This window comes from Canis lupus, chromosome 21 (genome assembly GCF_011100685.1).
Source record: "Canis lupus familiaris isolate Mischka breed German Shepherd chromosome 21, alternate assembly UU_Cfam_GSD_1.0, whole genome shotgun sequence".
Lineage (NCBI taxonomy): Eukaryota > Metazoa > Chordata > Mammalia > Carnivora > Canidae > Canis > Canis lupus.
This window is the reverse complement of record NC_049242.1, coordinates 1,321,452-1,333,485: the sequence shown is the minus strand read 5'-3', so window position 1 is coordinate 1,333,485 and position 12,034 is coordinate 1,321,452. Positions and strand designations below refer to the sequence as shown.

General features: G+C 34.1%; 1 protein-coding gene across 2 annotated transcripts in view; it reads left to right on the top strand.

The window, feature by feature from the left end:
- Positions 1–12,034, top strand: part of CNTN5 (contactin 5) — a 1,277,333-nt gene that overhangs the window by 1,156,413 nt on the left and 108,886 nt on the right. For both annotated transcript variants that reach the window (XM_038568215.1, XM_038568216.1), the window contains one exon: positions 7,209–7,329. In XM_038568215.1, the coding sequence (XP_038424143.1) occupies positions 7,209–7,329 (121 nt within the window). The remainder of the gene's footprint in view (positions 1–7,208; positions 7,330–12,034) is intronic.

The following is a 12,034-nucleotide window of genomic DNA, read 5'->3' as shown; positions in this document are numbered from 1 at the left end:
AGAGTACATTTTCCATTATAGTGGGAGACAAGGTAGGTTGAGTCCAGCCTTAAGTACTCATTAAGAAGTTGGGCCAACTTGTAGACAGTTAAGTAAAGACAGCCAGTGAAGATTTTGCATTTGTAAATAAAAATCAGTTTTAAAGAAGGACAAATCTAGCAATGGCATGTCAGATGGAAAAGGGTGAGAGACATAGAGGATATAAGAAGCTGATTTGAAAATTACTATTAGAAATTGAAATTTAGAAGCCAATGTTCATATAATGATTGTTACAACTATATGAAGCACACAGAAAGAGAAAATATCTTTCTTTGGGTCCTGAGTATTGTGTTTATCAGATGACACACCCATTTCTCTAATTCTGTTTATTCCAAGCCTAATTGCAGATATGAGGAAAGCTACTCCATACTCTCTTATGTTTTTTCCATAAAGATATATATATATGAGAGAGAGAGAGAGAGAGACCCAAAGTTTAGCATAGCCCATAGAAATAAATATCTTTTGAATGAGTGATAATTGCATAAACAAGAAAAGAATACATCTGATATTCTTAGCAGGTGTGTAAGATAAACTTTAGCAACAGTTAGGAAGTAGTTAAGAGTAAGTGGAAGAAAGTATAGACTGATAAACTGTGTGACCTTGTCTGTTTCATCCCTCTCTTAACTCAAAGGCATTAGATTAGTATAGAAATGACAGTAAAGGCATTTAGAGCTTGTCTTAGTCCATCAAGACTGTGATAACACAATACCATAGAGCGGGTGGCTTATACACAGCAGAAATGTATTTCTCACAGCTCTGGAGGCTAGGAAGTCCAAAATCAAGGCACTAGGGGATTCAGTGTCTGGTGACAGATGACCATCTTCTCACTGTGTCTTCACATGATAGAAGAAGTAATAGAACTCTCTGGAGTTTCTTTTATAAAGGCACTACTCCTATTCATACAATACTTCACAAACACCTCACTTCCAAATGCCATCACATTGGGGATTAGATTTCAATATGTGAATTGGGTGTGTGGGGGGTGGGGTACACATACAGTCTATAGCAGAGCCCTTTTTCCTTGGTCATTTATGTCAATCTTAAATAAAGGAATGCCCATTTACGTCACCACTAGGGAAAAGAAAGTCAATGCACATATGTTCAGATAAAAGACTTTTTTTTTTAAGAATCTGGGAACATGCATACCACCAAAGTCTGACATCCACTAACATGTTAAATGTCACATTCTCTAGTCCTACATGTCTACTTGGGAAAGGAGGAACACTAATGTGATACACAAGGCATTTTCTCATTCATTCACTATTCTTTGTATATCCAATTTTGCCATTGAGGAAATAAATATGATTTAACATTTTTATTTTTAAATTGTTATACTAAAATTTAATTGTAACTTGTCCTGTATATTCTTGCTAAGAGCTGCTTCCTAACATCTAATCTTCATTTTAACCAAGATAGTGGACTGGTCCCATGAATTCATGACTTTGTACTTATAGTACTAAGTGATCCAGCTTGGATAGCTGGTTATTTTGAGTTCATCAAATAGTTATCAACTCGTTCCTCTTTAATCTATGTCACCAAGAAAAGCTGCTTCTGCATTTTCCTTAGTATTTAAAAGTATATTATTAGAATATGTGTTGGAACTGAAATACCAAGGTCTTGGTAATGGTATGTGAGAGACATTTTTGCATATTTTTAGTCTTCAGTTGGATGCACTTACTATTTCATCATTATAGACATAAATGTTTTTGTCAAATAGTACTTTGTCTAGTATTTTTACAGTAGCAGCAATTAATGTTTCTGTTTCAGAGAATATTTCCAATTACTTAGACATGCAAGTTAATATCTTTCTTTTTTTTAATTTTTTATTTATTTGTGATAGTCACAGAGAGAGAGAAAGAGGCAGAGACACAGGCAGAGGGAGAAGCAGGCTCCATGCACCAGGAGCCTGATGTGGGATTCGATCCCAGGTCTCCAGGATCGCGCCCTGGGCCAAAGGCAGGCGCCAAACCGCTGCGCCACCCAGGGATCCCAATATCATCTTTCTTTAAAAATATTTTAAACTTGATGGGATGATCGCTGGGTGTTACACTATATGTTGGCAAACCGAACATCAATAAAAAATTAAAAACTTAAAAAATTAAAATATTTTAAAACCCATGTCATCATGAATGCAAATTGTATTATATAAAGGTTTAAGGGAACAAATAGTTATAAAAAGAAAAATAATGTTATGTATACAATTTCCTTATTATGGTAGGATACTTTAAACAAATCATCCTATGGGAAAAATAAATACTGTACCAGGGAAATCTTTTAAGTATTCAAGAGTTTATGTCAATAACATTAATCATATCTAATAATCCATGTCTCATAGCTGATACCCAGGGTTTTTATGTTAAAAATATTTTTAAAATCACATCTCACAGAATTTATATGCTATGTTACTTTTGCTTTGTATAGAAGAATGGTTTGTATGTGTGTCAGGACCCAGGGACACTGGAAATGCCTTATATGAGCCTCTTGAGAAAGCTGAATAAAACCTAAATGAGGGCACAGAAACTGCCATCCCCTGCAGGCTCTGACTGAGACATTCAGCATGAGTCTTATTTACAAAAATACTCAATTTAATTTATCTTATTATTTAGATAATTCATTCTCCAAACATTCTCAGAGTGCTTAGTATGTGCACAACACTCTGCTAAAACCTGATGAAAAAATTGCTTAAAGAATTTTTTAGATTTTGTAGTATTTCCCAAATAGTTCGTGTATGTACTTTGTTTCACTTGATTTCCCTCATGAAAGAGACAATGCAGTTGTCATTATCCCAATAAAGTGAACTTCCCAGAGTTTCAGAGCTAGGAATATGCTAAAAACTAAGGCTAGAATTCAGGTCTTCTTATTCTGAGTCCAGAAGTTTCCCTCTAAGAGAGGAATACTTAATATAGTTAAGAATTTATCAGAAAACTTACTATATCTATGGAAAACACTGATAGATATTTGTTGAAGGGGTGCATACCAATTGAAGAAAGATTTGTCTTGGCTAAGAGTGCAATTATAGTGTGCTTTAACAGATAACATTTATCAAACACTTACTATAGCCAGACATTGCTATGGGATTTACTTGTACTATCGCATTACAACTGTGAGAGAGTTCTGCATGATAGAGTAATTTTCCCAAGTTAAAAATTTAGTAAGTGGTAGAGCTGGTATTCATACAATTCTGTCTTTCTAAAACCTGTATATACTCTAAGTACCTTTTTTCCACTGTCTTTTCTATGGTCTTTTCTTATTTCCCATCCTAACTTCTTTGAAAGAAAAAAAAAAAAAAAAGGTGGTGGGGAGGGGGAGGTATGCATGCACAGAGAAGACGGAAGAAGTCATTCATGCATTCATCAGCTCATCCAATGATCATTGGCTAAATTAGCACCTAGCTCAGCTCTGGGACTACCCCATAGTAGGCCTTGCAGTGACTCCCAAGAATATCGGGTGCTACTTGAGAGACATGAGTAAAACACTATTGAAGCATAACTAAACAGTGGCAGAAGTAATGAAACCTCACCCAAAAGTTCCAAACAGACTTTACCAAGGAGAAGGCATTTGAGCTGTCTAAAAGAAAGGAGAAAGAGTATTTGCAACAGAACAATAGGCAGAATTAGGAGAAGTTTTCCCTTGGATGGGAAATGTGAGATAAGACTGTACTAGCACAGGATTCTGTCGTAGGAGGTAGCATCATGTTCTAAGTAAAGAGCCTTTTGTGCGGAAGTGAGGAGATTGGACTCTAACCTCAAGGTAATAGGAGCCAGCAGACACTTTGAAGAGCAAAATTATATGTGTTTCCATTTTTAGGAAGTCTTAACTAGAAGTCCTATGTTGGATCAGCAGGATATTTAGTCAAAGTGAAAGCAAATAAAGACTTGGACTTGAGTGGAAGGATGATGGTTCCTGTATTATTTCAAAGCCATAAATAAAAATAGTGATAATCTGGCAACTGCTCTAGTAAGACTATGTGATCCAGAAATGTAAGTGATTTAGTCATGTTGCTGCTCTCACAGAGAGTAAACATACAGTACCTTTCTTGATCCTTTTTTTAATTGAAGTGTAGCTGACAAACAATATTACATTAGATTTAGGTATACCATATAGTCATTCTGCCAGTCTATGCTTTATGCTATGCTCACCACAAGCATAACAGCCTTTCTTAGAGAGCCTTCATATATTCAACCTCTCAACAAATATTTATTGAGCTCCTACCATGTGGCATGTGCAATGCTAGGTGCACAATGCTGGGAGCATTATGTTAAATACTGGTTGTGGGGAAGTTCATGTGAAATAAAATATAGCAAAATTTATTCATAAAGACAGGATATAAAGCAAGTGTCAAACAAAACAAGAAAAGAAAGAGTAACTCCTAAGAGAGAAAATGTGAATATGAGGTTTAAGCTTAAGAAAGCAAGCATCTGCCGTAAGTAATCATTTCATTAAAAGTGTACTAAATTGTGGACGTTCTCGTTCTCTCTCAGGAACTGCATAGTGTGGACTGAGTGAGATTAAGTATAATGGGTTCTCACATGAATTCTTCTCATTACTTCTCTTAAAAGATCAGTATATCTAAGAAAGGGTAATTTAGGTTTAGTGTTCATAATCCGTTCATTTTACTTTAATCTCTCCAGTTTAGAATTGTAAAAATATAACACAGGTATAATCCAAAAAAGAAGGGATGAGCCCAAAACGAGACTATTTTAACTCCTCAGATAGTCTTGACATTGACAGAAATACAATAGGCTATAGACTTTTGATTCCTGATAGTTGGTGATGGAGCTTCAGCCAGTTAATAAAGCATTGCACATTATTAATTGCAGGCACCGAGTAAAGGACAGCATAGGAAAGATAATCTATACCTCCCCCGCCCCGAATCCTTTGAACCTTTATGTGATTTTCAGTGAAGCCTCATCATGATCCCATTAAGCTTTTCTTTTACTATAATTCAACAGAAAAGACAAAGGTTTGAGGACTTTTATCCGGGACAAAAAGAAATCAATAATTTGGGAAGAAAAAGTTCTGGAAGATTAGACAATCAATTATTTAACCACAAGATGTGATTTTATAAAATAATTTTTCAAAAATATGAGCCTAAAAAAGACTTCTTATTACTTTTTCTGCTATTAAGCTACCACAAGTCTGTGATATTAAAAAATAAGCAAATAAAAAAAAACAAAACAGAAAATACCAAGCACGGTCTTTCAGAAGCATTATTGCTGGAAATAATAAATATTTATTCTTGATTTTCTGGACTTTTCCTTAGCTTTTCCATTAGACATAGGTCTCATTCCAGGTTCATGGTGTGCATGTTGATTCCTGATTAATTTAAGTACCCTATTCAGAGAGCTTCTTTGAAATCCAAGGGGGAAAAGAAATTTTCACACCTAAGATGGACCCATACTACATAAAGTGATAAAAATATCACTCTATTTAAAGTGATACAAATATCATATTATTTATATGTATTAAATTACATTGATTTGAGAATGAATTATGCCTTATAATGTTTACAATTTGCTTTTGTTTACCCATATTAAATCAAAGAGTTTTAAAATACAAAGTTCCTTTTCAGATTTGACAAAAGTAAAAAGTCCAGTATAGAAGAGAAAACGAAATTTAAGAGAACCAATTTATCCTAAGAAAATTAGCAGCATAAGCCATTCTCTGGACAAATATCACACTCTTTGGAATAATTGTTATGACCCTTAATGCATTCTCACCAAGAAGCATTTCCTTGTAAATCACTAAACCAGACTATGTCTTAACAATTATTTTGAGAGAGTACTTCAGTACTCTTAGAAGTTCCTATCATAAGACTAATAGAAAGGGAAAAAAAACCAGAAATGAAATACCAGAAAGAAATTGTTTAAAACATAGTGTACAGTTAAGCATTTAATTTAAAGTATAATATGAGAGGTAAAAACTTCCAATAACTTCACACACTTTCAATGAATGCTAAGGAAAGAGAAAAAAAAATCAAAGGAATTTCTAGAAATTCTTCCCACTTTTATGGTTTTTATGTAGCCCATTGGTCTGTATCAAAATAAAGGCAAGCAGCTAAACTCAAATAATTATTGGGAAACTGCCCTCTAAGGACAAATACATCACTTTGTTAAGGTGACTTACCTAGTCCATCAAAAAATAATCTGAAGTGCTCCTCTTTGGCTTGCCTTAGACATTCTTTCATATGCTCAACTACTGTTAAAGAGAATGTTGAGTGCTTTGAAAATGTCATTTCAAGCTATGTGCATCTACGCTCATTCTAACCAAGTGTTTTTTATTGCAACATGAAAATTGAAGCAAGTATTGGAGTTTTGCCATGCTGTTATAAGAAAAATACCTTATGAGTTGTGAATTCCAGATCTTTTGAAGTTTGCAAAAAAAGAAATCTGTCTTTCCTGCTAGAGTAAATGAAAGCCAGAATTAAGTGATGAAAAAAGTCTGTACCTGTCACTCTAACGTGTAGGCTCATCACTAATCCCATGAACTGGCATGTCTACAAGATATTCCCCCTCATACTCCTTAACTGCAGTTCTTTGAATGTGTTCTAATCATCTCGCTCCCACCAAGAACCAAGTGTTTGGGACCTCCTTTGTGTTTCATGACTACAGTGATTAACAGAAATTCAGGCTGACCCTATTCTCTGATGGTGGTGGTTACAGGAAGAATATATCCTTGTTAAGTAAAGACACATGGCTTTGGGACCAGCAATCTTTTACCTAAGGACTCTCGTTCTGTTGCAATCATTCAATGAAATTGCACAAGATCATCTTTTGACTGCTATCTTCTCATAGTTTCCACAAGTTGCTAAACCTTTCAACACTATCGTCTTGCCACAAAACAGGCCTGTCTTTGAATGTCAAAGCAATAATTTTGCCTCACTGATTATTTGTCCTATACTTTTAAATATATGAAAGTTTGTGCACATTTAAATATTTCTTAAATATTGTAGCTGCTAAATCATTAAATGAAATATTAAATGTTCAAACTCTTTATTCCATAATTTCTATGTGTTCCTTAAAATAGGGCATGTTTAATTTCTGTATTGTTGTCATATAATTGTAAGGGAAAAAATGGGCCCTTTGACCTAACGTGCTAAATTCCCCTTAGAGCACCTTGAACTAGGCAGATTTGCAACATTTTAAACTGGCACTTCATCCCTCTTTCAGCAAGCATCCTCTGCAGATTTAATGATCAGGAACATCCTTCTGATGCATGCTGGGAGATATGGCTGCAGGGTACAGACCACAGCAGACAGTGTGTCAGATGAGGCAGAGCTTCTTGTTAGGGGTGAGTATGCTCACAGTGCAGTCTCAAGACATGATCACCATGGATTATCATACACAGGAATTCAAATGCATGGACTTTGAGCACATTACTGCTGTGCATTTTACTTTCAATTTTACAATATATGTCATTTTTGCTTAACCTTTTGCCTTGGAAAACTGCTTCTTAGTAACAGACAAAACCTGTAGATCCAAGTTCACGATCTAAAACACCTTTAGCAGTTAAGTGGTCACTCAGTGTCTCACCAACCCGATGCCAGACAGAAACTGTAAACAGTTGAGTCACAGATATTTGGACTACAGAAATAAAATTTGTTTGTGTGTAGATGTGTTTTTGAATACAAAGCCAATGAAACCCTTAGGCATTTTTTTCCTCCACTGACTTCTAAATTCTGTTTCCCAAAATAGGAAGACTGCATGCCTAATATGGTGGCACTTACAATTGTTCAGTTACAAGGATTTTTTTAAGTCTGAAAATGTCAGTCTGTGTAGAAATGACAGTTAAGTGGTTTCTACTATGAACCAGGCTGCCAAAATCTGCAATCCTATAAAGTTATATCTAAAGTCAATGACTGCAGCACCAATTTCTTTTAGCACAGTATTCCTCAGTATGGGATATGAAGCTCCTAGCATGCATATTTTCTCTCTCTTTTCTTTTTTTTCCTTCCTTCATTCCTTCCTCCCTTCCTTCCTCTCTCGCTTCCTACCTCCCTTTCTCTTTTTTCTTCCTTCTTTTCTTTTCGCTTGAGATATAATATACCTACAGAAAATTCCACAAATTATTGTGTACAGGTGTATGACTCAATGAAAAACCAAATGTGAGTACACCATGAAACTAAGTTCAAAGAAAGAACTAGAACATTACCAGAATCTCACCTAGTACCTCTCCTTTTTTTTATTTTAAACAATTACATTTTGAGTGATGTGAGTATTGCATGCTAAGACCCTTTGCATGATCTCTGCAAATAAAATGCACAATCCATAGCAAAAAGTTATATTTTAAATTAACTTGTCTTTTATCTACTTGGAGTGTTTTCCAATCATATTTTTTTAAGAATTCATATATGATATTATATAAAAACCTTGAGTAGGAAACATAAGGCATATAGTAAGCTTCATCATCTCTTTGTTTTAGTTGTATGTATTATCAAAAGTTTGTTGATTTTTGGTAGTGCATCCATCATTAATTGAAGTAAAATATTATTTTGAAAAAATATGTATCTGAGTGGCATTTTTTCATTTTTGAGTGCATATGCATTTCTGTTCAAAAGATGATTTGAACCTTTCTCCAAATTCATATCAAGAATGTGTATCTGCATTACCTTTTTATAAAACATCAATATATTAAAGTTCTCATCCTCTCATGATATTCCATTTAGCTAAAAATTTTTCTTTTATGCCTTTTGAAGTTCAAGGCTCATGGAATTACAAGCCCTATACTGCAGTCAAATTTATGGAAAATAGCTTTCTTCTCTCTGTGGTCTGTTTTAGATTATATGTATTTATTGTGTAGCACTTGCCTAGTTATTTAGAATGATGCTCCTAAAATTGGAGATTTATAAATGAATAACACAATTTAGCGACTGATAACAAGAAATTAGGTATTTTTACAGGGTTGTGAGGGGCAAATTTAAATGAACAGTCTGCTCCGTAAGTAAAATTAAACTCAACAGGGTTTAAAACATAATTCAGGTTCAGCTTTTTTATGTTCTGCTCTTTTAGCCTTTGGCTTTATGCCTAGGAGAAGATAAAATGCATAAATGTTGAAATTACACTCAAAAGAAATTTCAAACCAGTTGCTATTGTCTGAATATTCATGTAACATTCAGCTCAAGCTTTCATTCAAAGTGAGTTTGATCAAGTCACCAATGTTCTATTATATATTTGCATTACTTTTCTAAAATTAGTAAAAATAGTTTGCCTCTTCTGCCTGGTTGGTCTTAGATAGATTTAAAAACTTAACTAGGTGTTTGGGTTCTTCTTTTTAAATTTTTTATTATTTTTGTTAAATTATCAGCTCCTGGTAATTGAAGGAACTTGGATGCTTGGCTATTGCTGTTTTTCATTTTGGCTTGTGAAATAAAACTCATACCTTTCCATTATTTCTCCCATTCCCATTCATTGGTTCGTAAATTTGGGGAATTCAAATAGTACAGGCCACAGAACCAAAGCTGAGCATTCTAAATGGAGTTCTTCTAATGATGGCTACAGTTCCAGCAACAGAATTCTTAAACAGCATTTTTTTCAAGTATGTGTCACATAAAAATGGGCACAGCAAAGACAATTCCATCATACATCTTCCTATAGAATACCATCATTGGATTGTCTCAGCTGTTCATTTTACTCAATGTTGAGCATGGGGAACATTCTTGGGTGGCAAGGGATAAATTTCTATAACCCTGTACTTCTATTTTATTGGGGCCAGGGAATTAAAAAACTATATTCCTCAAGATTGATGGAAGCTACTTTTTTGTCATCTCTTTCCCTTAAATATAGTCTATGAAATTCTTTTGTTCATCTTACCAAGTCCTGAAATTCTACTCTGGACCTCATAAGTACATTAAATTGGAGCTCAGAGTATAGCCCTAAAACTAAGACATTGCCTGCTTATAATCTGAGTTTCTGACTAGTAATACCTCCTGCTTCTCTTCTCATTCACTATTTTAAAGCTATATTCCCCCAAATGCTTATTTCCACTGTTGCTTCATTTTGCTTGTAAATTAACCTCTTTTCCACTATTTTTATCTCCAAAAATTGAATTTTCCCATAAATAATCATCTGAAGCATAAAATCACTTGCTCTTGCATACTTAATATTCAGTGAACTAGCCTTATTGTAGCTCCACAAATAATTTGGAGAGCCACAATAGAAGTAATGAATATGTTAAATTATTTTTATTAAATACAAAAAGAAGTTAAAGCCACCCTTGGACATCTGTGCATAACTTAGGTCACTTATTCAGGTGTGATATAGCAACAAAATAGAAAGTAAAGCTAGACAATGCTATGGAGAACTTCTTTACAGAAAGATAGAACTGTATTATATTATCCAGGGCAAAGGAGATTGAACATTAAGAGATAATACATAAGAAAAAAAAAGAGATAATACATAAGGATACATGATTTGTAAAGAACTGGTGCTCCCAAGCAATATGAGAGATGACCAAACACAATATTAAAGACTTCAGAGAAAAGAGAGTGAATTTTTTGTTGTTTTATTTTACAAAGATGAGTGTTAAAAATATGTTTCCCCAAGCCCATATAAGAGTATGAAACTGTTATGGTTTAAAGAATAAAAAAAATATGTTTAGCTGAGCTGTGGGAACTGGGAACCAGATATTGAGTTCTGTTTATTCCACACAGAGGCAGAAGAAAGAGTTTAAAAATTCACTTTGTGCAAATTTTATATTCACATTACTGCTTATTAATACAAAACAGTAGGTCAAGAACTCTTGGAATAGTCAAAGAATAATTAATAATCCTTTTGCTTCTCCTGAATGCATACCCTATATGTATGTGTCCCTTTCTCAAAATTTAGACAACAATTTTCATTTCCTGGGTTACAACTTACAGGATGAATCTGATGTGCATTAAGTTGAATTAAAGAAGAAAGACTCAACTTTAGGATATAACTTGTTGAGAGATATCTCACTATTTTTAACCACTCATCTCTTCTTATTTAATTTGGGGTTCAACCTGTCTTTCAATTGTATTTGCTTTTAATTTTCCATCAATTCAATTCCATCTATTCTTTTCAAGAAAATATTTTTCCTTGAGTATTTTCTCTTTATCTCTCCCAAAACACCTAGCCAATTTTCACTGAAAATCTAAAACTATATAAAGTTTGACTGTTTTGTCAATTAAATAAGTCAACAGGTATATATTGATAATTTGGTATTCGTTTACTCACCCACTCATTCAGCACCTGCTCTGTATCAAGCGCCGAGCAGGTACATGCATAGGAAGATGAAGGCACCAAAGTCTCAGCCCTCTGTTTGGCTCTATGGTCACTAGTCCACTAGTATGAGAAGCATCTTTGGGAATGGCATGAGAAACACTAAAAAAGTAAAGCTCCCTGGATAACGTTCAGTCTTTTAGGGGAAATAATGAAATACTAGGAGACAACATGGTCATAGCTACAGGACGACATAATTTGTGGGAACCAGTGAAAACTAAAAATGCAGAGACCCTTGATCAAAACTTCAAAAGAATTTCAAGACAATGATAGCAGAGAATTCATCCAAGTATGGTGACCTTCTAAGGTAGGCACCCTGAGTGCACAGGTAGCACAGCCACGAAGCCAGCTTGCTGTAGCTACTAAATTATGTATTATTCTCTAAGAATACAAGGACTTTAGCAAAGATACTAAAATATCTTTTTTTTTCTTTTATAACAAAGTTGTCTAAATCTGTGTTCTTGTCTATAAAATTAGCACATTAGAACCTCTTTAGAGGTTTTATCAGTTTTTTATGCCAAATATCTTTTAATTATTCTACTCCATTTGGGAATATTTTATTGTATTAAAATAATCATTGATTCATATTTCTATGAAATTCCCACCAAAACCTCTTATCATTATGTGGTAGCTGACATTAGCCAAACTAGGTGATTTAAATCAATCCAAATGCAGAGGCTTTACAATTTAGCTACTTGTGAAGTGCTGCGTGTTTTATTTTGTTTTGTTTTCAAATAGTGGAAAATAACCTAAAG